We start from the raw sequence: 27,631 nt of genomic DNA on the forward strand, positions 1-27,631 counted from the left end.
TATGGTCTATAACCTATGGTTTTTTCAGTGAAAATATATATATATATATATATATATATATATATATATATATATATATATATATATATATATATATATATATATATATATATATATATATATATATATATATATATATATACATATTTATATCCATATATATATATATATATATATATATATATATATATATATATATATATATATATATATATATAAACATAAGCAACTGCAGCCTAATAAACACTAGAGCTGAATCATGCTGTAAGGAATTTCCACCACCACATGAAAACATGCATTAGAAACAGGAAAAACAACAACAAAAATTGTTTATAAACTGTTTTAATGCTCAGTAAACAGTAGAAATTCTCATAAATAACTGAAAGCATAGAAAGCTCCCAGGCTGCATTGCAAATACCCAGTCTAAAAAGACTGAAAAGCGAACCTGTAGCTGCATAGCAATAAACTGACACCTTGCCTTTAAGGCACTCCTGACCCCCAGCTTCCCATCATGCCTCAGGGGAGACAGTTAGGTCAGTTGAAAAAACCATGGTACAAACAGTTCATTGCCCGGGGAGGCGGGAGGGTTGCTTATGACTTTGATGAGGATTCCCCTGGAAGAGAACTAGGATTACAGGTAAGTAACTAATCCATCTCCCTGCGGGCAAAGGAGAAAAACAGTATTGTGATCAATAAGCTTAGAAAACCAAGCTCGGATAGAGCAAAAGCTATCCAAACAGATTCCTCAAGGAGGCTTGGCCTACTTGAGTATCCGCTCTGGAATCGGATTCTAGGCAGTAGTGTCTTGTAAAAGTATGAACCGATTTCCAGGTTGCAGCCTTGCAAATCTCTGACATTGGGACGTCATGTAAGAGAGCAACTGTGGCCGCTTTTCCCCCTAGTTGAATGCGCTTTAGGAGACAACAGTAAGGACTTTTTTGCCAGCTGGTAAGCTAAGGTAATGCAGGATACAATCCATCTCGAAATGGATCTCTTAGCGGCTGGGAAGCCTGTTCTCATGGCGCCATCATTGACAAATATCTGATCCGTCTTCCTTATGCCCTTGGTACTCTCTAAGTAGAATTTAAGCACTCTCTTGAGGTCCAAGGAATGCAGCGACCGCTCAGCTGGGGTCGCTGGGTTTGGGAAAAAAGATGGAAGGGAAATGGACTGATTAATATGAAAATCAGATACCACCTTAGGGAGAAAAGACGGATGCGCCCTCAAGACTACTCTGTTTTGGTGGAAAACAGTGTAAGGCTCTTTAGTACACAGCGTTTGGATCTCGCTTACTCTGCTGGCTGATGTAATGGCTACCAGAAAAGCGGTCTTCCAAGACAAATGCTGCAAGGAAGCTCTGTGGATTGGCTCAAAAGGTGGGCCCATCAATTTAGATAACACCAGGTTCAACTCCCACGGAGGAGAAGGGTTTCGAACAGGGCGATAAACCTTCTTCAACCCCTGTAAGAAGTCCTTGACCACCTGTATTTGGAAAAAAGAGGGCTGGCTAGGTGACTTCCTGTACGCCGTAATGACTCACAAATGCACCCTAATAGAAGCATACTTTAACCCAGATCTTGCTAAGTACAGAAGGTAAGGGAGAATGACATCCTCCTGCCCCTTCGTAGGATCAAGGTGATGTTCTCTACACCAAAGAAAAAACCTCTTCCACTTAAACGAGTATGACACGCTTGTGGAGGGTCTTTTAGCTTCTTTTAAAATGTGCATGCAATCAGGAGGCAGTTTCAAATGTCCGTATTGCAGGACCTCAGGAGCCATGCTGTCAAGTTCAGTGAGGGAAGGTTGGGATGAAGAATCCTCCCGCCCATCTTGGTCAGCAGGTCCAGTCTGCAAGGTAGTCTTCTGTGTGGAAGTACCGACAGATGAAGAAGGTGTGGGTACCACCACTGCAGAGGCCAGTCTGGCGCTACCAGAATCATCTTCATGTTGGATCTGATGAGCTTGGACACCACCTTCGGGATCAGGGGCAGAGGAGGAAAGGCGTGGGCAAATGTCTCTGACCAATCCATCAAAAGCGCATTCCCCCTTGTCCCTGGACAGTGGAATCTGGACGCGAAGGCGTGGCATTTTTTGTTTTCGTCGTCTGCGAATAAGTCTATTTCCGGACGACCCCAACGATGGAAAAGGTCCGCCACCACCTCGTCGTTTAGCACCCAGTCTGGCTGATCTTCGAAGTGCCTGCTGAGTGCGTCTGCTTTGACATTTAGCTCTCCTGGAAGATGCACTGCCACCACCGAGAAGTTCCGGGCGGGAAGCCAGTGCCAGATCGCCTGCGACTCCAGGGAGAGAGGAAGTGACCGAGTTCTACCCTGTTTGTTTAGGTAGAACATGGTGGTCCTGTTGTCTGTCTGGACCAGGACCGAATTGGATTTGATTGCAGGTAGGAAAGCTTTCAGAGCAAGGTGAACTGCTCGCAGCTCCAGCATATTGATGTGGTAGGCTTGTTCCCTTGCGGACCAACGTCCTTGTATCTGAAGGCACCCCATGTGTGCCCCCAGCCTTGCAGAGACGCGTCTGTCACCACTGATTGCACTGGAAGTGGCTGGTGAAAAGGGACTCCCACCATCAGATTCCGAAGCGGAGTCCACCATTTGAGGGAGGATCTCGCCGCTTGGGAGAGACATATCTAATCTTCCCAGTGACCTGTTGACTGATCCCACTGGTCCTCCAGAGTCTGCTGCAAAGGGCGCATCCTCAGCCTGGCGTTGGGAATGAGAAAGATGCAGGACGCCATGGATCCTAGCAGGGATGCAACCTTCCGGACTGTCGGATTCTGCACCTGGAGTAGAAGCTTGTACATCTGTCTCATTGAAGACAGTCTCTCCTCCGAAGGAAACGCTCTTCCCAAGCTTGTGTCCAGAATGGAGCCGAGGTAGTGGATGGTCTGGGTGGGCTGCTGTACTGACTTCTCCATGTTGATATGGAGGCCGAGATCGTGTAACTGTTGCAGACAGATCTGAAAGTCGTGTCTCACTTGCAGAGGGGATGGACCTTTTAGCAGCCAGTTGTCCAAGTATGGATAGACCAAGAGACCCTTTCTGTGTAGAAAAGCTGCCACCACTGCCATACATTTGGTGAAGACTCGCGGAGCCGGCTTGAGTCCAAAGGGCAGGACTTTGTACTAGTAATGCTTGTGGCCGACCCCAAACCGTAGGTACTTGCGATGACGTTTTGCAATAGGAATATGGTAGTACGCATCTTGGAGGTCCACCGAACACATCCAATCTCCTATTTGCAGATGTGGACATATTTGGTGAAGGGCCAACATGTGAAACTTCTCCTTCACTATGATCTTGTTCAGAAGTCGAAGGTCCAGGATAGGTCGAAACTTGTGCTCCTGATCTTTTTTGGGGACAAGAAAGTACCTGGAGTAAACCTCTCTTCCTCTCTGAGAGAGGGGAACCTCTTCTACAGCTTGCTTTTGAAGAAGAGCCTTCACCTCTTTTCGAAGCAGCTTTAACTGGTGAGGACGAGACTTTTTCAGTGGTATGTCCTTTGGAAGCGCACAGAAATGTAGCGTGTATCCATTCGCAGTATATTCAGCACCCAGCGATCTTTCGTGATGCTGTCCCACTCTGCCAGATGTTGTGAAGCACTTCTTCCCACTGGAGTGGGCAACTGCGGCAGAGGAAGCCACTGCTCATGACTTCCCTCCCGCTCTCGCTGTGGTAGAGGACTGCTGTTGGTGACCACCTCTACCTTTGTTGGACTTTCTTCCCTGAAACTGGGAATTCCCCTGGTTCTTGTTCTGGGACCACTGAGGGGTTTGAACCCTCTGTTGAGGTCTCTTGCGCTGGTTGGATTTGTAGCGGCATTTCAATTCTTTCTTTTTCTCCAACCCAACTGCCTTGAGGGTGTCCAACTCGGTCTTCATTCTATTCATCTCTTCATCTGCGAGTGTGTCGAAGAGAGAAGAGCCAGAGAATGGGAGGTTTAAGATCCTCTGCTGCGCATCTGGTTTTAGTCCTGTCAATCTCAACCAGGATGATCTTCTGGCGCATATTCCATGCGCGTAAGAGTGTGCTGATAGCACAGCACAATCTGCCTCTGTGCTAATCATTTGATTCGCCACCAAAGATCCCTCGGTGACTATTTCGTCAAAGTCTTTGTGGTATTCCTTTGGAGCTTGGTCTTGAATCGCTCCAAAGAGTCCCATAGAGCTCTGTCATAACGGCCTAACAATGCAGCCGCGCTGGAGACCTTAAGGGTGGCAGCAGCAGAAGTGCAGGCCCTGCAACCCCACAAGTCCTGGGACCTGCTCTCTTTATCCGGTGGAACAGAAGAAGTAGCCGTTACAGCATGTGTCTTCTGTGTTGCTGCTACGATGACGGAGTTTGCAGGAGGGTCCGTCTTAACGAAGACCGGATCCGAGGTAGCTGGCTTGTATTTCTTTTGGATGCGAGCCAGCACCACCTTAATTGTTGCTGGAGATAGGAATGTGTCCATGACAGGGTCAAGGATTCCAGGAACCAATGGAAGCAATGGTCGAGATGCAGTCTTCTTATGAAGTGTCTCGAAAATCACTGTTGTTGTGACCTGCGGAACAGACATCTCAATGTTGAGTTTCTGAGCACCTCCGTAGAAATCAAAAATCCACTTCTCAGGGGTTCCACTAATACAAAGAAGTTGACACAGAAGCTGGAATATAAAATAACATCTTTATTAAACTCAAATGAGTGAGACTACGTCACACTGAAGCCGTAGCAATTGAATGAGGCAGTCTGCCCGAACGGTCTCACTTCACATATTATATACTCTTTATCCTGCCCCAGGCATGTAAGGGAGTTGTATCAGTTAACTTTTTATTACATTCCTAAACAAATGGAAAATCTGGAGGGTCAGCAGGTGAGTATCCTTTGGGGTTTTAGCAGGATATCGGCAAAACATTATAATTACATAGTTCACAAAGGTTAATCTGATTTAGATGGCACTGCAGGGCATGGCATGATTACATGTACAGTATCCCTACCCAAAAGTTAATCATTAGGAATGTCCCAAATTCAATCTCCAAAAGCCGAACAAACCTATAATTGAAAGCATAACCCATGTAATGAAGAAACATAAAAAAGAAACAGTAACAGATGATAAACAAGATAAGGCATGTGCAAGGAAACTAAAAGTTAACGATGTCCTGAACATTGATTGGCAATCTCAGGCAAAGATCGATCAGGGAAATTGGCTTTGCGAGGTCAGTTTCAGGTGAAGAGGTCAGTTTCTTACAGTTCATTTCAGAGTCAAAAAGAAACCTTAGTTAATGTATACATGGACTAAGAAGGCCAGGCCACTTTGTTTGCCAGGCTACCTTCACAGGCCCACGTGAGGGCAACACAAAATGGTGGCACAATATAAAATGGAGTCAGTCTCGAGAATTACAGAACCTCACCTCTCTGCAGAACCTCATGGTATGTATTAATGTCATCTATTGGAGAGGCCCCGGAAATAGGGCTGTCCGACAGCGTAGGGGAATAATCCCTCTTGGAGGAACGGGTAGAGGAAGCCGAGGAAGTAGATGGTGTTCTTCTACTTCGACAATGAGCACCGCGCCTCCTTTCTCGTGATCTGACTGCGCGTTCCTCTTGCCTAGGGGAACGCGATCTATAGTGCCTTCCCTCAGGGGACCTCTCGTGCCTATGCCTGGGAGAGCTCACTCTGTCCACCTCATCCACCAGTCTCTGAAGAGGAGATCTATGAACCGGACTGGCATACTCCTTCATTCGCCTTGTCGCCCCTGAATCCTGCCAGTGGCGTAAGGCCAGCTGCCTTCTTGGGGACAACTGAACAGCAGAAGGAGCCTCCTTTTGTCTTGAAGGAGACTTGTGTACATGGCTTGCATCTTCCGGAGTGGCTGATCTCGAAGAAGCCCGCCTGGAAGAGTGAGAGGACGAATGGCGCGAGGCTGACTCCGTCAAAAGGACCACTGATCCATCTCTAGACCTCACTGAGGCCTACCTCGACGTCGAGCGTGCTCTCGACGTCAAACCAGCCCGCATTCCAGACGTCGATCTTGGCTCCTGACTTTTCGCTGGTTGGACCTCCCGTCTGCTCGACGTCGAAAACCATCTTGACGGCGACCGGTGCCGATGAGAAGCAGGTGAAGAATGCTGCCTCGACGTCGAACGGCGGTGTGAAGCCGACGACGGAGGGTCTCTCTCTCGAAGCCGAGCGTCGTCTAGACGACGGTGGAGCAGTGTCCAATCTCGACGTCGAAGGTCTGCGAGACGACGGCGGAGGGGTATTTTTCGCTCTCAACGCCGAACGCCATTGAGACGTCGACGGAGACCTCATCCTCAACGCCAGTCGTCGCTGAGTTGACGACGGCGGAGGACTCTTAGCTCTCGCCGTCGATCGCTGATGGGACTGCGATGACAGAAGTGAGCCTGCCCTCGACGCCAAACGTCGTGCCGATGACGACGGAGGGTCTTCCCTCCTCGACGCCGATCGTCGCTGAGTTGACGACGGCGGAGGGGTTTTTCCCCTCGACGCCGATCGTCACCAGGTTGACGATGGCGGAGGGGTGACACTCCTAGACACCGATCGTCGCCGGGTTGACGACGGCGGAGGGTCTCTGTTCCTCGACGCCGATCGTCGCCGGGTTGACCATTGCGGAGAGGTCTTGTTCCTTGACACCGATCGTCGGCAGGCTGACGAGGGCGGAGGATCCCGAATCTTCGACGTCGACGATGTACCTTTTCTCGACGGTGAGCCTGTTGTCAAAGGTTTTTCTTGGATAAATGACCCACCGGTAGATCTTTTCTCAGCACCGAGCCCGACGCTGAAGTAGAAGGACGCGAGGTCTTGCTTCTAGATGGTGTTCTAGACCTCTTGGAGCCCTTTCTCACCGGAGACCTTCTTCTAGATGACTTATCTGCAAGGCCATACAGGCAAATTATTTCCCTGTCCTTCAAGGTTCTTCTGGACAGGTTTTGGCAGTGAGGGCAGGTCTTAGGTTCATGATCCTCAGGTAGACAAAGAATACAGATTTCATGAGAGTCTGTTTTGGCCACCTTTTTACCACAAGAAGGGCAAGAGTAAAAAAGAGATGGCATTTTAAGCTGTTAAAAATGCCCAAACCTGTCAGAAAAAGACAGCCTCTTACTTCAAAAGATGAAAAACGTCGAAGTAAGGAATAAAAGTTGTGAAAAGTGAAGAGATTTTCTGACAAAAGTCAGAAAAAAGTGGAGCTGTGTTGCCAGGATCCTTCCTGAAGGAGCCGGAAAGAATAACTGACCTAACTGTCACCCCTGAGGCATGATGGGAAGCTGGGGGTCAGGAGTGCCTTAAAGGCATAGTGTCAGTTTATTGCTATGCAGCTACAGGTTAGCTTTTCAGTCTTTTTAGACTGGGTATTTGCAATGCAGCCTGGGAGCTTTCTATGCTTTCAGTTATTTATGAGAATTTCTACTGGGAGCTTTCTATGCTTTCAGTTATTTATGAGAATTTCTACTGTTTGCTGAGTATTAAAACAGTTTCTAAACAATTTTTGTTGTTGTTTTTCCTATTTCTAACACATGTTTTTATGTGATGGTGGAAATTCCTTACAGCATGATTCAGCTCTGGTGTTTATTAGGCTGCAGTTGCTTATGTATATATATATATATATATATATATATATATATATATATATATATATATATATATATATATATATACATATATTACCTACTGGCGGTCGCCAGTAGGTAGTTATAGTTAGGATTTTTTTCAATGTTAAATCTCAAAATTCTATTTGGAATAACTTTGGCGCCGGTTGACGAATCTGCCTGAAAATTTTCTCAAAATGGCCTCGTCGAGCTCCGGTCCTTCCCTAAAAGTTTGGGGGGGATGCGTCAAGCGGGGGCCGAGATAAAAAGGGGGTCCCAAAACGCGTTTTCCCCATGTTAATTTCCATAGGGCGGTCGACCTCACTTTTAGCCCGAACGGCTGAATGGATTTCCACCAAATTTTGCAAAATTGTAGGGACTGGTAGCCCGATGTGCCTTTGCTATGTCTCAAGATATGTGCTCCAATGGATTTTGAGTAATTTAGGTTTAAAAAAATATATATATCTATAGGCGCGCCCCGGTAGGCGCACCAGGGAGCGCACCGGGCGCGCCACGCGACTTGCGCACGGAAAGCTGATTGGCTCACGGGTGTCTGTAAACATTCAAAACAGTCCGGAGCGGCCACCATCTTGTGTCTCGGTAGGATTGAGACACAAGAGGTGGCAAAAATCAAAGGGGGAAATGAGCAAAAGGGGGCAGGGTACACCCCCCCCCCTGACCCCCTAGGTTTGATGTGGGGGCAAAAAAAGGGTCCCGTAGGACAAATAAAAATTTTCGATTTTCGCGGGGGGAGCGCCCGGTACGCGTACCGGGGAGCGTACCATGGAGAAAAAAGAATGACACTTTTTAAAAAAAAAATTGCATTTTTTTATAAATTGGAGGTAGTTCTGAAAAGAACTTTTTTTTGTTTTTGTTGTTTTATATTTTTTTATACTTTTTAAAACGACTTTATATTTTTTTTGGATTTTTTTCAGGGGAAAAACAAAAACAGGTATTCAAAAACTGCTCAACAGGAGCAAAAAAATGAGAAAATGTAGGGTCTGGGAGAGCAGCGGTGTTCCTGTCTCTTTATAGCAATGAGTTCAACGCTCTGCTCCCCATAACAGAGCAGTTTGTCACAGTCCACGCATAGAAATTTAATGCCTGCAAAGATCGGCTGTACGTTAGGGACCATTCTTTCACGTGTTGTTCCTGAAGGTGTTGCTCCACCAGTGGAGTTGCTGCCGCCATCTCTTGGTAAATTCCGTGCCAGCTCCCTGACACTCTCCCTGGAATAGTTATTTGGGTGTCTTCCTAATTAAATTGGCATTTCCAAAGCTATATTTTTTTTGAGGATTGCCTCTGGATAAAATACTGCCACATATTTTGCAGCTTACTTTACCAGCATTAACTTTTTTTTGTCCTTCAGGGATGTCATAAAATTTCCAGATGAAGTGGTTCTTTTTTTTCTGGAGAGGAGGGTCCTCAGGCAAAAAAGCATCTGAATCACTGCTGGATGACTCCCTTGCAGCCATTGCTGTAGATCAGGAAAATTATGAGAAGAAAATACACAGAACACCTCTTGCTCTCTCCAAGTGCAAATCAATAGTGAGAGAAATGGGTGGGTTTCTCAAAATTTTGAAAAAAAAAACTTCTGAACCAATGAAAAGTGTTATTTTAAAGTCACATGGCTTGACGCGCTTACGCTACGCGCTCTTGGGTGCGTCCCGGGGCGCGTAGCTTAAGCGCGTCGGGGCGCTTACGTTGCGCGATCGTATACGCTCGGCCGCTTACGCGGTGCGTCATAAGACGCATCTCGCGGCTACGCGATACGTGTCTTATGACGCAAGGCGTGGCGTGGCGGCTACGCGATACGTCACAATGTGGTTTTCGTTCGCGGCAATAGCGCTATCCGGACGCTCACCGGTACGCGCCCCGGGGCGCGCCGTAACATTGCGCTTACCGGTGCGTTCACCGGTACGCGCCCCGGGAGCGCTTCGGGGTCAAAAATTTTAAAAAATAAATAAATTACCATATTTATACAATATAAAATTCGTTTTAAAATTTTACACTTTTTATACCTATAAATATTTGCTATTAAAAAACCATTGAAATTCACTGAAAAAACCATAGGTTTCACACCAGTTATAGTTAGGAATTAGCATTTAAAAAACCTATTAAATTCACTGAAAAAACCATAGGTTTCACACCAGTTATAGTAACCTGGAAATTTTACTGACATAAAACCATTAAAATGACACGTTATAGTTAGTTGGACTCACTATAACTTGCCCGTGCAATGCACTGCTGATGACGTCACATATTACATCACTCATGACATGGTCAGTGACATCACTCATGACATCACTGATGAGACCATCCTTGTGACAGAGTGACAGACCTCCTTTCACTGTAATGTAACCCTGGAAACACATATTCCAAAATAGAAACATTTTTTAAAAAATGGAGATACCCATACCAGTTACAACAACCAATTCAATAATTCCACCATCTATATACACATCCACTCATTGACCAACAGTTCTATATAGTTACTCATACATATACTCACTCATCATATGTAGTGATACACCTATACATCCTGTTACACACCGACAGTCATCCAAAAGATACTCTCACACATACTCACACATGCAAATAAACTATTGAACATCCATTTATTTGCATACACAGCTATACACACACTACCACCTTACTTCTAAGGAAACTTACACATACTTACTCTCTTAAACAATCATTTAGAGAAAAACATACTTATTTAAACAGGAACTCTTACAATCCCTCACTCTCACATATACTCACTTATATACATCAATATTCACATATAGTAGATTAACTCATATGTAGTTACTGATAAAGACTCTAGTGAGACAGTCATTCACTCACTAACACACACATATACACACTCATCCACTCATGCAGTCCTGCACATATGCTGTCTTCAAAACACATACAAGCAGAGAGTCAGTCACTCATGCATCTATGTGCTAAGGAATACCCCCACCAAACCATATAGACACTCATAATGATATTAAAACAAACATCTAATAACCCATATACACACACATGTAGCTAATCACCAACCCATGCAGCCACTTATACACAAAGTGAAACACAAATACATATATTTAAATATTTAAACATTACTTGTTAATAGATGTATTCACTAAGATACACTTAATAAGCCAGTTAACCAATCAATTTTTTTTAAAAAAAAACATCCATGTAAACTCTTATTAAAACATTTATTCTTCAAGCAACTTTTACATATACATATATAACACATATTTATTTTTTAAAAATACACACATTCACTGGATGGTCTCATCAGTGATGTCATGAGTGATGTCACTGACCATGTCATGAGTGATGTAATATGTGACGTCATCAGCAGTGCATTGCACGCGCAAGTTATAGTGAGTCCAACTAACTATAACGTGTAATTTCAATGGTTTTATGTCAGTAAAATTTCCAGGTAACTATAACTGGTGTGAAACCTATGGTTTTTTCAGTGAATTTAATAGGTTTTTTAAATGCTAATTCCTAACTATAACTGGTGTGAAACCTATGGTTTTTTCAGTGAATATATATATATATATATATATATGGATATAAATATGTGGGGCACATATATAATAGTGTTTCCGGGGTCCCGCGCATGGGCGGGTATATTCTAATGCTTATGACTATTGATGAGGATCCCCTGGAAGAGAACATTTTATTGTATTAACTTGACAATAAATATTAGTATATATTGTGTACGAATGTCTTACTTTTATGGTTTATTTAAACCGAATAAAGTTATTTGACTGACTGAGTTATGGTTTTAGACGGTGTATGTCTTATTGCAAGTGGATAGTGTTAGGGTGAGTACGAGTAACTGTATGTGAAAATTTGCAGGTGTGGTGTGAAAGAACATTGTATATTGGTTAAATATTTAAATAGGATAATGTGATTGCAACCTTGCGTGAGCTTGGGATTGTTTATCGCCCAGAAATGTAATCAGTATGTTTATTGTAACAGGCTTATTTTAAACGGGAAACATCATTTACCACGAAGGCATTACCACTACTAACGTTTACCCCGTGACACTTACCACGCAAACGTCTTTAAAACGAGGGTGCCTTCCACGACGTCTTTACCATGGGCTGGGGGGGAGACGTGGTATTCCTTCAAGTCGTACTGCGTGGGCTTAGGGGGGCAGAGGGGGGGGGGCTCGGAGGGGGGCTGGGGGGGTCTCCCCCTTAAAAAAATAACAAGCAGGTTACTTTAAAAAAAAACGAACATAATTTTAGAAGAAAAAGGAAAGAGCCTCCCCCAAAGACGTGCCGTGTACGTCAAAAAAGCAGTCCTTTTTTTATTTTGGTATACGTGTTTTGACGCTTGTTTCCATGGAGGATGGAAGTAAGGGCTCGTAGAGAAAGACGTGCAGGTAAGACGTTTCTACGTGTAGTAAAATCCTACGTTGTAAATACCAGCGTGGTAAAGCCACTTGCGATGTAAAATTCGCGTGGTAAAGCCATGCGTGGTAATTGAAATCGTGGTATAATCATATATTCATTTTAAACATGGATTAAACTTCAAACAGTGCACTGCATTCACCTGAATTTTTCTGATCTTTTTTGTTTCAAAATATGCAACTTGACAAATGTAGGCTCCCTAATAGGTCCTTTAAAAAGTCTGCAGAATAGTACATGTTTATTGTTAAGTAACTCAACTGTCCTCTTTTTTATTGACCTAGGGAATATACCTGCAGTGATTCGACCTGTCACCATGGGGTTAAACATAGATCTATGAAGTTGTTGCATCGGTCCTCATAGCTATAAGAACGCCTCTCCATTCCTCAAGGAACTGAGGTCACGTTCAGACACAGACAGGTGCAGTCTCTGAGTCAGCAGTAGACAGTCAGACAGTCGCCCACTGTGCTGGGCATGTTTTGAGGCTGATACTAGAGGCATTGCTTCACAGCATCTCCCTCGTATCCTCCCTCTACTCTGACTAATTTGGTCATGGGCTCCATTTTTCGTTCTCTCATAGGATAAACAACAATAAACCGTGAATCAGTTAAGCAGCTGAGAAGCAGTCAGACAAACCTGGGAAATTGTGGTCCCTTGACCTGCTACTGCACATCAGTTCAAATGTGTTTTCTGCAGTGTACTGCGTAAATTGTGAGATAGAGTTATAAACTGTGAAATCGGTGAAAAGTGGATGATCACCCATGGCAGTTATATCTGAGAGTTATATGAAATCCTAGAGCTGAAGGAAGAGATGGGATGTAATGAAAAGGCTTTATTGCACCATGGCTGAGGTGACAGATGGCTAGATGAAGGCCCTAGGGTGGAAATCCGAGGCCAACAGCTGAACGAATGGCCGGGCAGGTGTAATGGAATGCCAGTGACACAGTAATGCTGAGAAGAAAGACCGAGATATGAAACTAAATTCCTTGGAGAAGTTCAAAGGAAATCAATATGGATCAGAACACAAGGTTCCTATCCAAATCTTCATTCTTCACTTATCACAATGTATGGAGAAAATACTGGCCCAACAGAGCAAGAACTAGGGGTCAGTTGTACATACAGACAGAGAGCAAACAGTGTGTGCAAACTGCACACCGATTTTTGCGACCTATCTGTACTTCTGAAATCCACGCAATGTAGTAAAAGTGCATATCGCAAAATGCTTATTCAGAGGGGATCGCGGAATGAACTGCCTAATGAATATTAATGAGACAGGGCATAATTTACAACCTCCTGGAATACTACAGAGTAGGGGTAGCATGCAATAACTGCAATCCACCATCCCAGCATTTGTATTTCCAAACTTGAAGCCTTTCTAAAGCAGCCCAAGTTCCTTAAAGGAAAGATGCTGCTTTTAAAAATATTTTCCATTAGGATAGACATTGGAGGACTAGGGAACAGTGAGCGGTCCTCTGGACCACTGCCTGCTCCCCCCCAAACCACTTTGAGACAATTCCCAAAGAAAAAGCTATCATCCTGGACAACTTCCCCGATGTGAATCTGTTACCACCTCATTTGAGGTGTCTGTAGTCTTTCAAAGTTTGCGACCCCAATTTGAGTCAAAATTCATTGACACTTCTCAGTGAGAATCGTAAGTAGAAGGGGACATACCTTAGAAGAACCTTCGTAACTGTGATTCAAAGTGAGTCACAAGCCCACTTTTGAGATGGCTCTGATAAATCTTAAAGACAATTTATTTTGTGATATTCTGCTTAAAAATGCAATAACTGTATAATGACATCAAAATCTGTCCAGACAAAGATTAAACAAGAGAACAATTATTCCGTCTCCTTCAGGGTCATTAGGTAAATGTGCAGTAGTTTGCACATTTTAGTACAGGGTGAGTGTATAAAATCATAACATGCAGTAATATTTTTATATCAATCCCTGCTGTTTTCAGTGTCAATTATCCCTAATTTCCCAATTCAGTCCATTTTCTGTTTCCCAGTCCTCGACCATCGGAAAAATGTCCCTACTGTACTTGATGGCACAACAAAATGTTTTAGTCTTGCCCTGTTGGTCACAACAGCCCATGGAGAATGTATGTCGATTGTTCCACTTTTGGGTGTCACCCAAAATATTTCTTTGCTGTTTTAGCAAACAAATGTACCAAAAAGGTGTTCCGTTTTTTATGTTTACTGGGAAACAATGACTTTCCATGGTTTAAAGAAGGGTCATCGACCGATAATAGAGTTTTGATATAGTGTTGACCACCCATACAAATACTCTTATACAGCAGTTCACACATTAGTATCAACTTTTAAGAGTACTAGAAAGATACATATTTGTTTAGACTTTTGAAAAGATAAACTTGACTGGTTAAAAAAATCCCAATGGAAGACCCATTTTCCCCAATGCATTTTAATGGGCAATTCCTGTGTATGTTCAGCAAAGCACAATCCTAATACGGTTGCAATGGTTTCAAATCTCTGCAGATGAGTGATATATGGGGGAACAAATTATATAATTTGTGGCAATTGTGATCAGTAAAAGAGGCAACCATGGCTATTTAATGTTCAAATTGTAAGGGTTGTGTCCTCAATGGAGTTTCCGAATTGTAACTAAGTTGGTGCATTGTACTTTCAAAAACACCACAGGTGTGCTAAGAGACCACTTTATGTGCAAAATTGCATTTAGTTTGTTGTTCAGACTAATTCAAATAAGGTCACAAAGTTGACAAGCAAAACCTTGTGATATTTAAGAAGACTTTTTGAATTTTCAAATTGTATTGAAAATTACACTTTTTGCATATTTCAAGTCACAAATGGCTAAAACTCTAGAGTATGATAAAGGACATCAGTGGTAGTCCAAACGACACACAAGGCCCTGATCATTTCAGCTAGGTAAGTCTTGGTTCAGTGCTGACGTCTGCCCTTTTCTGCTATTGGCTGGAGATAGCTTACCTTGTCACAAAACCTATAGAGATTCAGCATGGCAGTCAGCTCATCCCTCTGTCTCTCTGCGCCCACGTAGAAGGTAGAGAGCTTAGCCTGAAATGAGCTTCGCAAAGATTTGAAATCTTCCATCTCCGACAGTGTTGACCCTTTGAACTTATTTGCTTCATCACAAAGTGAAAGGCCATGATTGTAGTGTGCCTAAAAGGGAAAGGAACAGAGAAAAATGGAACACAGAATGTATATACATCTGTAGTAGTACACAAAGATATTTAACACAATTCTGCAGCAAATCCCGGTAAATCTAATAGTTTGAGAGAGTTATCAGGAACATGCTATCCTGAGCAATTCGACCATTGTCCAAGGTTAAAGAGATGAGCCAAAGGGTAGACAAAGGGAATAAAGGATCTGCGGGTAGGGCGGAATCCCAGAAAAAATGAATGTGAGCTGGAGAAGACTGTGTGTTAAAGGGAGCAAACAACTAAAAAATGAGGCCGGAAATAGAAGCAGAGCCCAAACAAAGAGAGATGGAAGGTGAAAAAGATTGGGGAAAATGAGAGAAAAGAAAACGTGAGAGAAAAGAAGAAAAATATGAAGTAGATGACAGCGATATAGAGAGATTCAAGGAGGGGTATGCAAGTAAAAGATACACTCTAAACTTGGAATTGTGATTGTTCTAAAATATAAGAATGTACCTACACTAGCTGTTTGATCAAGAGCATCTGTCTTAAATGTGATATTAGAATCCTACAGGCTCTTCAACACTGACCGCAGAATACCTGATATATTTTAAACTTAGCTTTTGAATCTTGAGTGGACTCTTGACGTGAATTTGAGATTTTTAATTCATACTCCAAGCACATGCTATTCCACCAAGAATATGTCATCTCTTTGACCTACTGATGCCTGAAGGAAGAACTCCTGGAATCTACGATGGGATCGCTCTATGTTCTCCAAAGACCACTCCACAGTACTGAACTCACGTAGCTGTCCTCCTCCTTCTCCATCGATCCAAGTGCTCAGCTGTGAAAGGAAGTATGAGAGACACAATGCAGTGAAATAACTGTGACATTATTTTCACCAGAAGACTGCGGATCTGAGTGACAGGTCTAAGCATAAAGCAGATGTGTTGTCTTCCCATAGGGTCATGTTTCTCTATTAGAAAGAAGACCTTCCTCCCTTCCTGGCTTGCTTTTATTGTGAGATTGAGGTTATAGAGGCAAGGTCCTTTCGGGGACAACACTTTATCATCCTCAGCATTTATTGGGGCTTAGCTGGTGGCCAGGCATTACTTGGGCTGGGATAGTGACTACAGACCCATAGATAATAGCCACTAAGAACTCAAACAAGTGAATTATTCTCCCTAAAAGTAATACCTGTTCACATAATAATGACCATCAGAAAGAACCTTTGTTAGTGGGCACATCTCCACTAGTGTCCCAAGATACAAAGATCACTATGGCTCAGGGTAGTACTTGATGGAAATGCTGTATCTCAGTAGTATTGGCATATCAAGTAAGAGAGAGAGGACTAGAAATCTAGTCCGTATCCCCAGGGATTTATATGTAATCAACAAGGACTTACTGTGTGTGACCGTTTTATAAGACTCTGAACTGTATTGTCAGCAGGCACCAATTAGGTTTTTTCATGAAGCCCTCACCCACCAACCTAGTTTGTGGCATGCTTCATCATCGGGCCCACCCAGTGACACCTACTGTGTCCCGGGTGTGCTTCGATGCCTGATTATAGTGGAGCAGGTATTTTACTGAAAGTTGATGATGGCACAACAGGTACCCCGCAGGCTTTGACCGATAATCCGGGTCAAACCCCTCTGCCGAATCACTCCAGGGAGCATTAGCGGCAAATCGTTGGCGTATGCTTGGTGAGGGAATCCCCCTCTCACACTTATAGCACCTTAGTGAGTGCGACACATAGTCTCATTACACTCACTTAATTGTTTTTAAACCTGCACCTGAACTATTTACGGTCCTGAGGAAAGCCAGCATTACTAAAGGCACTGGCTGAAACATGTCGCCCACAACCGGATGTAGGAGGTCTTAATTTTACCACCACAACATCCACCAGCCTTGTTTTTAACCGCTAACGGAGGGAGGCCCAGTTATTAAAATGTAATTTACCCTCGGGTACTGGGACCACTGTATAGCAGTTTTAACTTCACTTCACATATCACCACACTGCACTCTCAGTAAAATACCTGCTCCGCTGTAATCAGGCGTCGAAGCACACCCAAGACACATTAGGTGTCACTGGGTGGGCCCGATGATGAAGCATGCCACCAACTAGGTTGGTGGGTGAGGGCTTCATGAAAATACCTAATAGGTGCCTGCTGACAATACAGTTCAGTATCTCAGTAGTAACCTTAGGACATGGAGGGAGGCCCAAATGAGTACAAAGCAGCTGAGCACCATCTTTATAGAAATCTACCAGGAACATGGGATGCAACATTACCTCCCGGCAAGACTCATAAAGTGCTAGGGTCTGTTAATATCCCTGAAGGATTTGCTACACAGACAAATGTTAACATTAGATGATCAGATAGTGTTACAGAAAACAATTTTGTAGTTCATACTTTTTTCATGTGTTTTACCTTGTAACATTTCTTCTGCTATCATTGACTTCTGGATACTAGACACCTGGAAAGCCTTAAGCCAAGTAGGCTGGTTTAGGGAAACTTACAATAATCTCATATCTTGGTTTGGCATCTTTACAGCTGACTCTACCTGCACTAGAGTGTGTTAACCCCGTCACCCTGTTACAATAAGTGTGATTTTCTGTGACACTCAATGAACAAAATGTTGTCTACCACAGACCTTCAATGCCATACATCTGTAAATATCAGTTGTTATAACAGCAGACACAAGCTTCCCGCTTCCCTTAAGAAAGTCAGGGTCAATCAGCTACAACCTGTCTCAAGGGCCAAACCTGAGAGTCAATAGTCTCTCTTTTATTACACATTTCTTTATTGGCTTTGCATTTCAATACAAACAGTCCCACTGCAAGGACCACAGGAAAGCATATACAGAAGAAAGGACAACAAGATCGGACAGATTAAGGCATAATTAAGGGCTAGAAGAATCAAAAGGGAAAAAAAAGAAAAGGGGCAAAAAAAGGTTCCATGGGCCGGATTTATGCACCACAAATTGTCATGCCTCCTGCAAGTTCCTTGTGCAGGCCAGAACAAAGTGAGTGCATAACCCCCTTAGAAACAGCATTACAGCATTGAAAAACAGAAGATTTACGAAATCACAGTGCCATAAACTGAATCAAATCACCCACCACACACCTATTTAACCCTTCCACTGAGTGTGATGCATGCCCACCCTCCACCTACGACAGACATAGGTAAATAAATTCTGCCTTAACAGTTAGAACACCTGTGTCCTGCTCACTCTAATCCTGAACCTCCTCCTGAACATGCATGAGAGAGATCACGGTTGCATGCCACAATTGTCCCTGTCCCACCCAAATCGCATATCCAGCCGATCAGTGGAGTCCTTCCTTACTATGCCCGAGATCTAAGGTGTGTGAGTGCAACAAAAGGGGGAGTGCTCCACCCAAGGCTCCCTTTTTGCAGATGCATAAGAGGGCCCCACGCATTGTCAAACACATGCATTTGGTCTTGGATCTTATATAAACGCCTTTTGTAAGTGATCAACATATAAAGGTCAGTCAGCCACTCTCAGTACGTTGGTGTGGACAGCGAACACCAATGCCTTGATGTACAAATCTTTGCCACGAGGGCCATCAACATCCATCTACGCCAAAGTGAGGTGGTGTCCTAGATGTCCAAGAAGCCATGCAGAATTGCGAGCTTGGCTGAGCCACAAAGTGGACAAGGCTTGTGGCATGGCAATATGCCATATATCCCACCAGTAGGGACCCAGACGTGGACAAGACCATTATATATGGTAAATGTCACAACCCTCTCTGACACACCTCCAGTGTGCATCACTGAGAAGCAATCTAGACCTAAATAGGTTATGCGGGACCATTTCCCATGGTTGAGAACCTTAAAACAGGAGCACTTCAACTGGGCTTCCTGAAGGGTGCAGCCATGATTAACATGAGCTCTACCTAACTCTCTTCCAAGTAGGAAACATCTAACAGTTCCTGTAAGTATATTTAGATCTCTAGATATGTACTATGGTACTGATCGGAAACCATGTCCTTGAGGTGCCCCATTTTCTCACTTAGCCGAGGAGGGGCGACTCAGGAAGAAGGATGGGATCCCTTCTCTGTTTACCTCTCAGAGAGTGCTGCAAATGGCAGTACTTCCATAGCTGTGAGTGAGGCAGCGCAAAGTCCGACCTAAGCATCTCGAAGGACCAAAAGGTATCCACAGTGAGAAGGTCACCAATCATTTGAATCCCTCTCTCCTCCTACAATTGCCACCTAACCATTTCATATCCTCTGTTAATACTCCCTTTGGACCAGAGCAGTGCATTTTTATGGGGGCAGCTGTCCAGTCTCAGTTGTGTATGAGAATCTCTCCACAGTGACCACATTGCTTTAATGGTAGAGGAACAGAAAGAGGACTGCAAACCACTAGTATCATACAGTATTCCCAGGCCCAGGTTCCAGGTTCCAGGGCCACCCACATAGGTAGCTCATCACTGGGCACCAAAAAGCAGACCAATTGTTATAAATGGTGTACAAGATAGGACAGATGCATGTCCAGTATCTATAGCCCCCTGGATCTAGTAGCTGCATGTAGTCTTGATGGCTTGAGGCAGAGATCCTGTCCCACCCGGATAACATTTTAATGCATTTGTTCAGGGTGCAGAGCAAGCCCTTGTGGAACTCATGCGGCAGAAGACCCAGAACATAATTAAATCTGGGTGCCATCACCATCTTCTCAATCTGTATCCTGCACCAGGATGAAAGGTGTAAACCAGCGGAGAAAGTTATGCTTCATCTTCGTCATCAAGGGTTGCAAATCATCCACCACCATATGCTCCAGGCCTTTGCTGACCAGGACATCAAGGCATATCAATGCAGAGATCTTCCAGGTGAAGTCACCGCCCATAGGTCTAGGCCCTCAAGGGCCCCTCACTTTTAGTCCAGTCCAGTTAATTGGTGTAAGTTTCTTCCCAGTCTCATGCTTCCGAGTGGCAGAGTCCCTTATAGGGTCTCCCTTTAAAGTGGCTTTGTGTGCGGCCCAGAGAAAATAAGACGAAGAAACTAAGGGTTCACTGACCACCAAGTAGGGGCAGAGGTGTGTTGTGAGCTTCCGTTTGTCTTGCTGCAATCTGTAATGAGACATGTTCATTCTCCAACATTTGGACGTGGGCGAAATATGTCCTAAATCCAGGACCACTGAAGAGTGGTTCTCAACCGCATACCCCATTATGGTACAACGTGGAGTGGCTCACCAGGAAGTAACTGATCCATGAGCAGTTCTCATGCACAAAGCAAAGAAGAGTATATGTTCTGTCTTGCAGCTGTGTAGATGCCAGGGGCCTTTCAGACCATGATCCTGGATAACAACTATCAATAGCCCTCAGTCTCGAGTGTTGACCTTATTCGGGGGTCCTGACCAATCCAGGAAGGGGTCTTATACCAAGTTCCAATTCCTACTCACTATCATCTTGATATTACTAAATTCAGACAGAACAGGGAGAAGAGGAAATGGACCCTGTCCTGATTAGGGCCATAGACGGATCCTACTATCACAGTCCATTTCAGTTTCTTCAGTTTCAAGAAAACATAGGTCAAGTGGTTCTGTTTGCGTTTTTTGTACGGTATGTGGGAAAGGATTTGTCTATGGGATTGGCAATGCCACACTTCTTCTAGGATGAGGAAGTCACAGGCAAGGTAGGTGTTGTAAGGGTATCCCTGATGAGACCACTGCTTATGATTCTACCTACCCAATATCTCTTCAGCTTATCCGACACTGGGCTTGATAAATTAGCTTCCTGCAGTAAAGCTATGTCAGGGGTTTTTGAAGCAATATATGTAAGAGTCTTTTTTGTCTCATACAATGAATTAGGCGATTGATATTGAGGGATAAAATGCAAAAGTATCTGGGCCATCTGTGGGCTCCTGGGTCATTTTTTATCATTTACAGTAGTTATAAGTTGGACAGGGGTAAAACACTGCTCCCAAAGTGAAAGTCACTGCTTTGAAATTGAACAGAGGTTCAACGTTGTGCGTGGAAATGTGTGGATGGTGCAGGGAAACTGGTGCAGTGGTGGGCTTGTACATAGCGGAGTGGGTCACAATTGTGCTCAAAGAAGTAAGTGGTGTTGGAATGACAATCGTGCAGAATGCTGTACTGGAGGCACGATAGAAAACAATACAATATAGAAAAGGGATATCCGTTTGGTGCGTAGGGAGAGTAGTTAGTGTCCCTACAGTCTGCAAACAATGCACAAAAAAACTACTTTGCACATGCGAGTATACCTCCCATCCCACATACCACCCAGCACTCCTACAAACTATCATAACCAATACACAGTCCAGGCAAACCCTGGGAGGTAAATGTCCCAAAGAGGACGGCAAAGTCACACAAAGAAGGTAAGTGTATTGAAGCAGCCACTAGACCTGAGGCTCCCTCCATGTGGCAAGCACAGGACAGATATCCAGCCCAGGACTGCACATAAAATGTACCTGCAGGCACAGTCAATTATCAAAGAATGATAGGCAGATTGAACCAAGTAGAGCATCGGAAAATGTTGAATTTTCGGTGCTCATGAGAGGTGTCTACATGCCTCAGATCTGGATGAGTGGCCAGTCCGCAACCAACCAGACAGTTTTTCCATCCGCTGTCAGTGACATGTCCATGGCCACTGTGTTCAAGGACGCCAAAAAGATGTAGAGGTCATACAGGGGCTCAAATTCCCTATCCTGCCTTCAATGGTAAGCAACATGGTAGCAGGCTCGAGAAGGCCATAGCAAATGCCCAGCTTCGGGAGTGTCAGTCGCAGTGCCAGAAACCTTTTCTGCTGCACCACAGTATCATGACAAAAGTTGACCATAATATAAATACTGGTATCTTTAAAGAAGGGTCCTGTGTGGAGCTTCGTGGCCATGATGAGTTGATGGGCCTTCTGGTGATATCGAAAGCACGCAATGATTGGCCTAGGGCTAATCCGCGGCATGTTTTATGTATACTATGGGCCCTATCAAATTGGAGCCAGGATGCGAACCACGGTCTCTGAGCTCTGGGAGGAAGGTGGCTATAAAATTGTCTAAATCCTTACCATAAGCCCGTTTTGACACCCTGAGAAAGTGAACTTTGTTCCCCTGCCTACGATCCTCGATCTATACCAGCGTAGGTGCCAGGCCTCACCATAAATATTGTGGCTGGGTTCCAATGTAGTCAATCAGTTCTCTGTGGCCTCCACTCTATGGTCCAAGCAATCCAGTTGTGTATGAAAGGTGCCTAAATCACTTCCCAAGAATTTGAGCTCAGCAGTCATCGATTTGGTGTCTTTGCACATCCAGTCTATAGTTGACTTAATAGCAGTAAGCTCCCTCATTAACGTGTCCAATATGACGTCGGTCATAGCAGCTGGGTGTAGTTTTGACTTGCTGGACACAAGGCCAGTGAAAGGAAGCTAATGTGTTACCTTTCCTTGTAGCATCCATGCTGGCACCTAGGGTGAAGCTAAATAGGGATGGGTAAGTGGGTGTACCTGGCTATCCCTGGTTCTGAACGGAACATGTGGAGCTGACTTCACCTGGCATTCCAACACACACAGGTTTGGGGTGCAAGAACTCAACAACTGTGCCACCGAAGGAGAAGGTTGATGGAGCAAGGGATTCCCTCATCTTGGAGCATTAAGTAAAGTAATCAGTAGTCAGCAAGGCCACCAACAAACATTGACCAAAGCAAATGCAGACAGTCCTTCTTCGATCATGGAAGTACGGTTTATGCCTGCCGAATTCAGGGGACTAGTATCTCCTAGCCCTAGGGAGTCCTGATGAAGTATTTGGGTCGAAAAGGGTTTGCCTTCCTTTTGAAACCAGTCTCTGGTTAGGGACGAGTCATAGTTCTGCGGGTGCAGGGGGCTGCCAAAGGTGCAGTACTTCATGCCTCTTCTTTGTGGAGTCCTGCCTTGTGCTGACACAGGTGTGTTCTTTGTCCTTTTCTTCTTCAGAGCAGATTCAGAGTTCTGACTTCAGGGGTGTCCCTTAAATCCAGGACTTAAGGGTGGTTAGGGGTGTGAGGGCTAGTAGCCAATGGGCTACTAGTCCTACAGCTAATCCACCCCTGAAGTGACTACATCCAGTGGATGTAAGTCACTTTTCTACCCAGAGCCCACTATTTTTGGGACTCGACTGCACAGCCCAGGTAGCCCATTCTAGAGGTTTTGCTAGCCTTTTGGGAGGTACGCCTCCTGACCAACTAATTTTCCCACCTGCATGCAAACACGAGTGTTTGAGGCCAGGGGGGTCTTTGTTCTCGCCTGGGGGACTACTCTCTTGCATGTCAGACACAGTGTTAGCCTTTGAACCTCACTGACCTGATGTGCAATTCACTAGCCCTCCTGGGAGGGCAGAGGTATGACCTTCCCTGCCCAGGGCTTTTTTCTTCATCCTCTAGAGTCACTCAGGGTGGCACAATTAGTGCTGCAGCCGTGGTGACACCTTTAACAGCCTTGCTCTGGGTATCACTGGAACCATATACTGGGGACGTACAAAGTGGGTTAAAGCATCTTGTCAATTGGTTGCACCAATTCACATTTCCTTTTAAGGGAAAGAACACTGGCACTGGGGCCTGGTTAGAAGGTCCCAGTGCCCTTTCAGGTCATTTACCACAGCACCTATGCAAAAAGTGTGGGGGGTTGTGACCATCCAAAAAAGGGGACTTTCCTACAATTTGTATCTGCCCAAGTAGGATGCAAGGTTGCATTCCTGCAGAGTTGTTGTTTTTTAAATGCAGAGTTAGCAGATTGACCACAGATATCTCCAGCAGGTGCATTATCCCGCTGAGTTATTTTGAATGCATATGATGAAAGGTCGACAATTACAACTCAGATTACAGTGAAATGTTAGCATGAATGTAGGTTTTCCGACAGCACTACTTTAAAGCTGAGATACAGAATTTCTGTATTCTGTTCAGGAAGAAATCTACCTGCGCCCAACCTTTTACCGTCATGTAAGAATCCTAACAATGAGTTCTACATTACTCACTTTGGTGTTTTTAGCAGCATCTCTTCCCTTAACCTTTCTGAGGGGTCCTGAAGATGACCAACCTTTTCCTCTGTCGCATTCACTGTTGTTATTGTGTTCTTTACCTAGTTTGTTGTGAAGTACTAGTGGAGTTACGTTATTACATACAAGAAAATTACATAAAAATTATAATGTAACGCAAGAAGGTGGGAGGATGAACAACATGTGAATCTGTAACAAATTCATGCTTCAAACTTTTACTTACAAAGAAATCAAATGATTTCTGTGGGAGATAAATGTAACACATCGGATATGATCGACAAATGTGTACAAACATTTTTTTACAAAACCATACTGATTTATATGCCTCGTGCCCAATAGTGTGAACATAGCACCCAGCAAGTGTATGTAACTATTGGATTTCTTAAGAGACTGGTGGAAGCAGATCACCCTTCCTTACCGTGCTGAACTCCAACTCCAGGTTCCTCATCTTCAGCAGAGACTCCAATAACTCCAGGCTCCTGTTTGATTTTGTTACCAGAGTGTGTACCAGCTCCTCAACATGGTTGTATAGGGTGACGGCTGATTCCACAGCATCCCTACCGAGAAAAAAAATGATTAAGGGTGTGAGACACAGTTTCCACATTAATTACCCGTTCCTTAGAGCATTTTTCATGATTCTGGATCCAAAAGTTACAGATGCCCGTAGTACCAGAAATATGGAGTGCAAAAATATCAATGCGGTGTTCCTCCATACAAGAGAATTGCTTTATTTTCTCATTCAAAGGGAATGTAAACAAGCAGTGAAGTCAGGACTGACACTTTTGGGACAGTTCCTCTACTGATCTGCAAATGGTTCCATATAGTTGGATATGATCAAATACAATGTTTCAATTGATTACTCCTGCGCCTGATGATTTAATAAGGAGAGCCCTTCTAGAGTGCCCACGTGGAAGGGTTTTGTCCAGATAACTCAATTACAGCACCTCTGTAAATATATTTCAGTAGCCCCAGTAGAGATTATTTTCCTTTTTGTATTTCTTCGATTTTCTGTATCCTTGTTACATGCTTTAAAAAGAACAAGGCACAAGGAATAAGGCACAGCTATACACTCATACCCTTTCCCATTAGGCAAAGGCTGCTTACCACATTCCCTGTTCCAAGCTATTTTTACAAGATCTCAGTATGACCAAGTGACATACCCTCCGGTAAACAAACAAAATATCGACTAGCAAATATCGAGTGGACATAATATCGAGTACAAAATATAGGCTGGAGAGAATATCGAATGGAAAGAATATAGACATCAACAATATCGTTTTGAAGGTAAGTAATGTAATATGGAATTTTAAAATATAAATAGTCAAAATATCGAAGTACATAATATAGGTTAATTGAAATATCGAACATTTAATAATATCAAATTTTTTATAGTGTATTTTATGAGTTAAAAGTGTTTATTTATGTTACAATGTAATTTAATGAATCAATTTAATGTTATTTATATTTTGAGTAATTTAGTTCTGTAGCGGGTTGTGGGTTTATAGGGGAATAGGGTGGGAAGTAATTTAATTATAATTAATTAAATATGTCAATTTATTTATTGGTATTTGTTTATAATTATTTGTTAATTAATTTTTATTTTGTAATTAATTACATTTTAATTGCCAATTAATTTTATTTAATTGATAATTATGTTAATTGAACTAATTTAAATTCTGTAGCGGGTTGTGGATTTATAGGGGAGTAGGGTGGGAAGTAATTTATTTATAATTAATTAAATATGTAAATGTATTTATTGGTATTTGTTTATAATTAATTGTTAATTAATTTTTGTTTTGTAATTAATAGCATTTTAATTGCCAATTATTTTTTTTAATTGATTAATCGATAATTATGTTAATTTAACTAATTTAATTTCTGAAGCGGGTTGTGGGTTTATAGGGGAGTAGGGTGGGAAGTAATTTAATTATAATTAATTAAATATGTACATTTATTTATTGGTATTTGTTTATAATTAATTGTTAATTCATTTTTATTTTGTAATTAATTACATTTTAATTGCTAATTAATTTTATTTAATTGATTAATTGATAATTAAGGTAAATATAACTAATTTAATTTCTGTAGCGGGTTGTGGGTTTATAGGGGAGTAGGGTGGGAAGTAATTTAGTTAGAATTAATTAAATATGTAAATTATTTTAGGGTATTTATTTTATTTTAATTGTTAAGTAAGTTTTTAATTACTAATTAATTAATTGTTAATTTGTAATTAATTAGTATTAATAGATAACTAATTGTAATGATTACATTAAATTAGTATTTGTAATTAATTAATTTTTATATTATATTAAATTGGTAATTACTTGTAAATAATTTTTTTCATAGATATTAATATATATATATTTATATTTTTATTTAATATATGAAGTATCTACTTTCCCTACTGTTGCACTCACTGGAGCGGGAATAGTAATTTTTACCCCTACGCTATCCAACCCTTTCACTACTGTTGCACTCTCTGGAGTGGGAATAATAATTTTTACCCCTAGGCTATCCAACGCTTTCCCTACTGTTGCGCTCTCTGGAGTGGGAATATACATTTTTACCCCTACGCTATCCAACGCTTTCCCTACTGTTGCACTCTCTGGAGTGGGAATAGTAATTTTTACCTCTACGCTATCCAACGCCTTACCTACTGTTGCACTTTCTGGAGTGGGAACAGTGATTTTAACCCCTACGCTATCCAACGCTTTCCCTACGGTTGCACTCTTTGGAGTGGGAATAGTAATTTTTATCCCTACGCTATCCAACGTTTCCCTACTGTTGCACTCTTTGGAGTGGGAATAGTAATTTTTACTTCTACGCTATCTAACGCTTTCCCTACTGTTGCACTCTCTGGAGTGGGAATAGTAATTTTTACCCCTACGCTATCCAACCCTTTCCCTACTGTTGCACTCTCTGGAGTGGGAATAGTAATTTTTACCTCTACGCTATCCAACGCCTTACCTACTGTTGCACTTTCTAGAGTGGGAATAGTAATTTGAACCCCTACGCTATGCAACACTTTCCCTACTGTTGCACTCTTTGGAGTGGGAATAGTAATTTTTACCCCTACACTATCCAATGCTTTCCCTACTGTTTCAATCTCTGGAGTGGGAATAGTAATTTTTACCCCTACGCTATCCAACGCTTTCCCTACTGTTGCACTCTCTGGAGTGGGAATAGTAATTTTTACCCCCCCGTTATCCAACGCTTTCCTTACTGTTGCACTCACTGGAGTGGGAATAGTAATTTTTACCCCTACGCTATCCAAAGCTTTCCCTACTGTTGAACTCTCTGGAGTGGGACTAGTAAGTTTTACCCCTATGCTATCTAACCCTTTCCCTACTGTTGCACTCTCTGGAGTGGGAATAGTAATTTTTACCCCTACGCTATCCAACGCTTTTCCTACTGTTGCACTCTCTGGAGTGGGAATAGTAATTTTAACCCCTACGCTATCCAACACTTTCCCTACTGT

The 27,631-nt window shown here is 43.0% G+C and overlaps 1 protein-coding gene across 2 annotated transcripts in view; it reads right to left on the reverse strand.

Moving 5' to 3' along the window:
- Positions 1-27,631, reverse strand: part of KIAA1755 (KIAA1755 ortholog) — a 696,136-nt gene that overhangs the window by 174,466 nt on the left and 494,039 nt on the right. For both annotated transcript variants that reach the window (XM_086932242.1, XM_086932241.1), the window contains exons 11-13: positions 24,572-24,710; positions 15,874-15,996; positions 14,983-15,174 (exon numbers count right to left, since the gene is read on the reverse strand). In XM_086932242.1, the coding sequence (XP_086788368.1) occupies positions 14,983-15,174; positions 15,874-15,996; positions 24,572-24,710 (454 nt within the window). The remainder of the gene's footprint in view (positions 1-14,982; positions 15,175-15,873; positions 15,997-24,571; positions 24,711-27,631) is intronic.

This window comes from Lissotriton vulgaris, chromosome 7, assembly GCF_964263255.1.
Source record: "Lissotriton vulgaris chromosome 7, aLisVul1.2, whole genome shotgun sequence".
Taxonomy (NCBI): Eukaryota; Metazoa; Chordata; class Amphibia; order Caudata; family Salamandridae; genus Lissotriton; species Lissotriton vulgaris.